Source organism: Aquila chrysaetos, chromosome 8 (assembly GCF_900496995.4).
Source record: "Aquila chrysaetos chrysaetos chromosome 8, bAquChr1.4, whole genome shotgun sequence".
Taxonomy (NCBI): domain Eukaryota; kingdom Metazoa; phylum Chordata; class Aves; order Accipitriformes; family Accipitridae; genus Aquila; species Aquila chrysaetos.
Genome location: NC_044011.1, coordinates 37,058,215 through 37,065,086, shown reverse-complemented (window position 1 = coordinate 37,065,086; position 6,872 = coordinate 37,058,215). Strand labels below are relative to the sequence as shown.

At 37.2% G+C, this 6,872-nt stretch overlaps 1 protein-coding gene across 4 annotated transcripts in view; it reads right to left on the bottom strand.

The window, feature by feature from the left end:
* Nucleotides 1–23: 23 nt before the first annotated feature.
* ASB3 (ankyrin repeat and SOCS box containing 3) overlaps nucleotides 24–6,872 on the bottom strand; it is a 31,635-nt gene continuing 24,786 nt past the window's right edge. For all 4 annotated transcript variants that reach the window (XM_030021367.1, XM_030021366.2, XM_030021369.1 and 1 more), the window contains exons 8-10: nucleotides 4,825–5,076; nucleotides 2,443–2,576; nucleotides 24–539 (exon numbers count right to left, since the gene is read on the bottom strand). In XM_030021367.1, coding sequence (XP_029877227.1) covers nucleotides 268–539; nucleotides 2,443–2,576; nucleotides 4,825–5,076 — 658 coding nt within the window. In that variant the 3' untranslated portion in view covers nucleotides 24–267. The remainder of the gene's footprint in view (nucleotides 540–2,442; nucleotides 2,577–4,824; nucleotides 5,077–6,872) is intronic.

The window sequence follows — 6,872 nt, the reverse complement described above, 5'->3', positions numbered from 1 at the left end:
TTTCGACCACTAGATAAGCGATGTTCATTGAACAAGCTAATTTTACTCCATAAGAGTTAAACATTTCCTTTCAAAAACCAGAAAATGTTCACAGACTTAGAAAGCTACAACAGACTTTTTAAACAAATAAATCATAGAACTTCTAACAAACTTCCAGATATAGTATAAAACTACAGCATGAAAAGACTTATTACTACAGTTATTTACAGTAGTTCTTCTCCAGTGTCTGCTAATTGCCATTACAAAATCTGCAGCTGCAGAGTTCAGTCACCACCTAACACAGGTGTTACAGGTGTCCCTCTTCTCTGCACCTTCAGCGCTGGAGTGACTGGTAGAGGGCGCTCCCTCCTCTCTCTGCTTCAGATAATCCTCCGCTCCTGGGATAGCGTTGGCTCGCAGTACGTCTAGGTAGAGAAGGTAGTCCTGGAGACAAGCTGGCAATGGCAATTCCCGGATAAACCGGTCTGATCGCAGGCGTTCACTCGTTAGAATGGACCGGATCTCAAGACGACAAAGATGAAACAGAGAAGGAATGAAGGCTGAAAAATTAAAAAACAAGTCAAACACTGAACAGGACACCATGGGATTACATCGCTTGCCTGCAGTTACCTGGTTTAGCTGGATCCCATCTGAACCCCCCAGTCTCTGGGCAGGTAACAAGGCAGAGTTCTCGATAGTGAAGGGCTGTTGCCTGCTAGAATTGGCATTTTCAAAATCTTCCTCTAGAAAAGTTACCTTAAACGTCTAGAAACAGGGTGTCAAAAAATCATTTTATCCTTAATCAGAAAGTTTTATCTAAGCAGCCTAGAACAGCTACCTGCTTGGGGAGAGAGAGGCTCATGCCCTCTTATAAGAAATGAAACATTAAGTCTAGAAGTAAATCCAGCAACAAAATAACAGAAGGGGAAACACTTTTAAGATAAGTACTAAATGACAGCATGACTCAGTTGGCATATGATGCCAAATGTTCTAACATGTTGCTAAATAATTTGACTTAGGAGAACCACTGTGCCAAAAGACACGCAAACATGTCTGTAAATACGCATTCGCTCAAACACAAGCTTTTCACATTATAGATCAACTTATCCTGATACAGAACTCTAGTGCCTCCAAACTCTCCTGGAGTGGCTTCTCCATTTATTTTATTCACAAGGAGTCTGTAATATTAACTGCAGTCATTTCTGTATTTCAGTACAGAAGGTTAAGTATGGCAGGTGTGTAACTCCACGGGACCATACACTTTAAGCCTTCAGCTGGAGGTGTGAACACCAGTTCTTGGAACTTTGCTGCATGAACCCTTCATTTTTAATTTCCTATGCTCACTCTCATGACCAGCTTCTCTCAGTTGCAGTGCTCGGTATTTCTCAAGCAGCAAAGCCTGCCTCTCAGCACAGCAGCTGGCCTGCTTGCCCTGACTGCTCTTGGCTGAAAGAGTAAGAGAAAACGTTCAAACTCCCCCACCCTGCTTTTTCCTCTCTGCTTTCTCTCTTTGGCTTAAGTTACTGGATGCTATTACAACATAAATATATTTACTAATAGCAAAGGAAACAAAGAGAGAACTTAATCTAAACTTCCCCTAATAAAACCTTTTTATTTCACTCCAAAAAGATATCCTAATTAGCTCAAAATATTCCAAAGAAAGTATTATTTAATAACTATCACTTAGACATTTTAAAAATTATTACAGACCCTTTTAAAGAAGAATTTGCTTTGAAATTAGTCACTAACAAAGACAGCTGAGTGCAATTTTTCAGTAACATAATGCATAGGTCACAGAGCTTGACCTGTATGTTAAAGCTGCTTTTCTGAAGGGTGAATGCAGTGAACATTAGTGTTTTCCCAGACAATAGATTATTGAATCTTTTTGGTTGACCACATTTAGATTACAGGAGTGACAATGAACAGCTAGATTTGCAGATATTTAATATGATGATTTATATGGTTTGTACTTTGATTACTGTCAAATGCTTACAGAACAGCATAGACACTTCACTGGCAATACAAATCAAATTGGAAAAAAAAAAATCAGTGGGATACCGTCTAGAAAATGTAACCAAGTAATATTGATCATCTTGCCTTAAATCTTCCAAGAGGCTGAACAAATCATTTCAGGAAGGCACAGTACTAATTTACAGTCACTACCCATGTTTTATAGCACATGCATTAATTTGAAGAGGACAAAATAGCCTAAACTGAGAATACCTACTTGAAACACGCTAACTCTGAATTGAACAATGTAGTGAGTCAAATTCATGCAAATATGTTTTGCTCGTTTGTTTGCTTAGGGTAACTACTATTTCTGCTCCCCAGTTTCTGGACAAACAATGTCTATCGACTATTGAACCTTCTTTGCTGTCGTGCATTAGCACAAAGAGCTGTTTCCTACTTACAGCCTGGAAGCTGGCATACACAGAAACTTTTTTCCCTAACTCTATTGCTTACCAAAATGGCTCTTGGGAGTCCAAGTGAACTTCTCTTTGTAGTCTGAAAGGTCTTGCTCTACAGCTGGAGGAAGTCTCTTCCAGTTCGTAAACTCCAGGATGAAATTAAGGGCATTCCCGCTCACAGAGAAAATCCTGCATAACAAAAACTCCCATAAATATCATTTTACACAATAGCGTAAGTATAATAATGGTAACAATGCTTTAGAAAGCTTTACTATTTTCTAACAAATCCTTAACAACCTACATCCCAAGCCCAGAAACAGAAAACCACTAAAGAGAAATCCAAAGTCATTTTGACAGCCCAAGACTTTACTAATGTAATTTTATCTTCCTCCATTTCTTTTTAAAGTTAGACTGTAAGAGAAAAATCTCTGCTCTGAAATTTAAATGCCTCAGTAATAGGCAGCATTCTCCTCTGCACTAATTTCTTATTCCATTCCCACCTAAATTTTAATAAGGGGTCAAGACACCAGAGCATTATAAGCATTACCATCACATTTGGGGAGAAAATGCACATAGATTCAGATACTTATTTATTAAAACAAAACAAAATAAAAATCCACAAAATTTGCAAGTGTTTCAAACTCTCCCTCCACCAAAGACTGCATTTACCTGTATTCAGAAATCAGTATGATTTACATTTCAAACCTTTAGCAGATTTGATTGTGAAGAACTTCTAAGAAGAGCTTAACTGAATAAAGTGTATAAGGAGGTTTAAGTAACAGCAGGTAAAACAACTGTTTTAGTATGGCACATGCTGAAAAGCCATGCAATTTCACAGAACAGCTTCTTGGCTAGATGTATACAATCCTGAATTTTCATTTGAATGAAAATCTAAATGCTCTAAATAGAGAAAAATACCAGACTAAAAATTTTTAATACACTTGCTTTTTACAAGAGATTCATGTAAAAATTATTTTATGTCCTTTCTAGTTTTTATTATTTCATTTTTCATACTTGACTGAACTTTCATACATTCACCGAAAACCATACAGGAGAGAGATCTGATTGCCTAACTTTCTCTAAGGAGAACAGTGATTTTACTTTTTCCACTGGTAATTAAAATTGCCACTGCTCTAGACTGACCAGTTTATGACTGATTATACAGTTGTTTTACACAACGAGCCAGAGACAGTTAATGAATGCATAACTGTCATTTGCTGTCTACTATCCTCCTGTTATTTTCCAGTACGGAATAGTTAATGTTGAAGTTAAACTTACAAAAACATTAGTTTTGTACATTATGATGTGATAAGCATTATTTTTAAAAGTGGATATTTAGACAAAGGAAGTGACTGGTATAAAAGTATTTGTGGACTACATAACAAAATATCAAAAATCATCATATATGACGTACATGGACAGTGAGATTTGTTTACTCACTGAATTGCAATCTCGTAGTGTGTTTACTTTCGCAATCACATAGTCTTCTATGCATAAATATGATCTACAGAAGCACTGCTACAACCATGCTTTATATATGCTCCTCTAATTACTGTTCAGAAAGCCATGGATGCTAATGATTAAAAGAATCTCACTAAGTCATAAGTGAATGCACTTAAAACTACCAATGATATCTTAACCATGATATCTTAACAGTACCTGAAATATAAATCAGTATTTAAGTAAACCATAAAATCCTACTCCTTGCATACAGCTAAGGAATGCATGTAATGAGTTTATACATCTCACATTATGTTATTAACAGCTGAGATATATGGTAGTAGTCTAAGCATCATCTTCACAGACAAGAAAAAAAACAGAAAAACATACAAATACTTCATAATTTAAAATATAAGTTTAATTCTGTAGTGCCTAAATAAATATAAAACATCACCAAACAGTTATTTGTATGTGGAAAAACTTAAAAAGAAAAAAAAACCAACCCCCCCAAAAACCCCAGACTGGAATTTTCACCACGTTATTTTGTTTAACACAATCTCTAACTGCATCTGTTTCCTCTTCTCCTAGCCTTGGCCCAGCTTCACCTTACATTTGTTTCCCATCCCTCCTGACCTCTTTCTCAGTATTTGAGTTTTTTCCTCCCATTACCATATTATACATACACACGCAATTTGCAACTAACTTTGGGGGCTAATAAGAGATGTTCGATACAGAAACTGCAAAATGATGCCTTTCTCCAGGGTAGTGATAAAGCAATCTCATCTCTGACTTTCTTCCTAAAAGAAATTTGTTTTACTGAATCCAGCCATTACCTGTGGATGATTTATTTCAGACTTTCCGTAACCCTCACCATTCCTGATCATGGCAACTGATTATCAAGTACTATCCTCTGAAAGCACGCGTTAAATAACATTGGCAACAGCTTTACAGATTAGCATACAATATTTAAGTAAACAAGATAACATTATCTGCTTACCAGAATCTGCGCATTAAATTCACTGGATTAAAACCGGCCAAGAGCAGATAAGGCAGCCATTCCTTGTACTCCTCATGCGCTTTAATTGTGTAACTTAGGAACTCCGATAACTGGTCCCCAGAAGGCAGTGAACAGCCCAGCTTCAAGAAGCGTTGAAACAAAGTAAACTTTTCATGGAACAGGCAATATCCCAAATTAATCCCAAGTAAGGTGATCCCGTATTTCAGGAAAATATCAATGAAATTAAAAAACCTATGAACAGCACACAAGGAACAGGACATCCTGTTAGTTCTTCCCCAGAAAGCATCTACCGTGTCACTTCTTACCTTTGAGAAAGCAAATTTCTTCTACCAAAACTCCCCCCAAACCAAAGCAAAACCCAGCATGCCATTCAGACTGCAGTTCTTTCTGGAAAGCATCACTTTAAAATGTAGAACTAGTTCAGGAGACTCCAGTCCTTACATTTAACTCATGTGTTCGTTTTGTCCTGAAAAACCTGTGGTTCCAACCAGCTTCGAGCCCTTCAAAGCAAGCCTTTTGATCACAAATAGAAACCTCCCAAAGTCATCAATTACTGGGATCTGTAACCCAGAGGTATCATCACACTGCTGCTCCACCACGCGCTTGCTATAAGCGGAAAGCACCATGCCCACTCGATTAGGTTTCACCTTAAAAACGTGCCACATGCAACAGATGGACAAGTATGCAAAAATATCAAATGACTGCATGCCCCAGAACTCGGGGACCAGCCTAATGTTCAAACTTATTAAGGGTTTAATTTACACCCAGCTCCATTTGCAGGTAGGTCTGCAACCCACTGAACTGTAGTAAACATTTTAAAATGTTTTTACAAGAATAATTTTATTACCATATTATAATTGATAATGATATGATAATGAATGAGATTACGACTGATAATTAGCGTGGTGTTAGTTAGTAACTGGATTGCACATTACTTCATAGAAGTGGTTTTGAAGTGGCGATATATGTTACCTGCCTCATTTACAGCACGTTTTAGTAGCTACCTGGTCTGCATCCCTTCCTAAATTATTACATACTAAGAATAGGACAGAAGGGGAAAAACAATGTCTGAGGATTTTTAACGATACTTTCTAGGAGTCTGTGATGAAAATCAGTAATAACAAACCCTATGCACTGCTTCACTGCACACCTTATACGTCATGTATGGAGATATGGGAAAGCACATTCTGCCTTGTACCCCGATGTGTGATTTCACATGCGCCGTTTTGGATATGGATGAGTTCCTGCCTCAAGCAGTTCAAAATCACCTGCAGCCTGACCAGAGACACAAGAGGCTGTAACAGGCACAGTCACTGGGATGTACTTTCACTACTAAAAAACCTAATTCTGTCCTTGATTTCCCTCTTTGAAATAAGCCTTTTTACTTCAAGTAGGATAAACTCAATCAGAATATTACTGTAGTATTTTCACTTCAGGACCATTACGAAACTGGCAAGTTATTTATTACAATTATGGCATTACAGATTGATGGCATATATTTGGTAAAGTTTTTAAAAATTTTCCTAAGCCAACTGTAAGAATGTGCAATCCTATTAATTAGTAGCATGCAACTAGTACACACTTTACAAACACATACATTCAAACATATTCAACAAAGAATATCCCAGCACAGTTAATTCTTTCAACAGCTTTATCCAGGGGAAAAAAAAGGTGCATCTCATCAAGACCATAATTTTTAATTAGAACAGGCTTTCTCATAAAAAGTAATTTCTCAAATAGTCTCTGCGTATCTGTGTACAAGCCTCAACTGCTTACAGGATTCAGGGCACCAAGGCACATCCTCTAAATGTTAGTATTTTGGCTAAAAAGGTTTGCAGGTGATGAACTTCTGGAATCTAAGAACTGTTAAAATATTGCATATTTTGATTTTTCTTCCCTACATAAAGGGAATCAGAGCAGGTCACATGTGGAAGACAAACAGTAAGAATGAGAAACTGAAATCGTGATTCCCAAATGCAAGCCAGCCCCAAGAGCTACGATTTTGCGTCTACTGGATTAAAATGCTT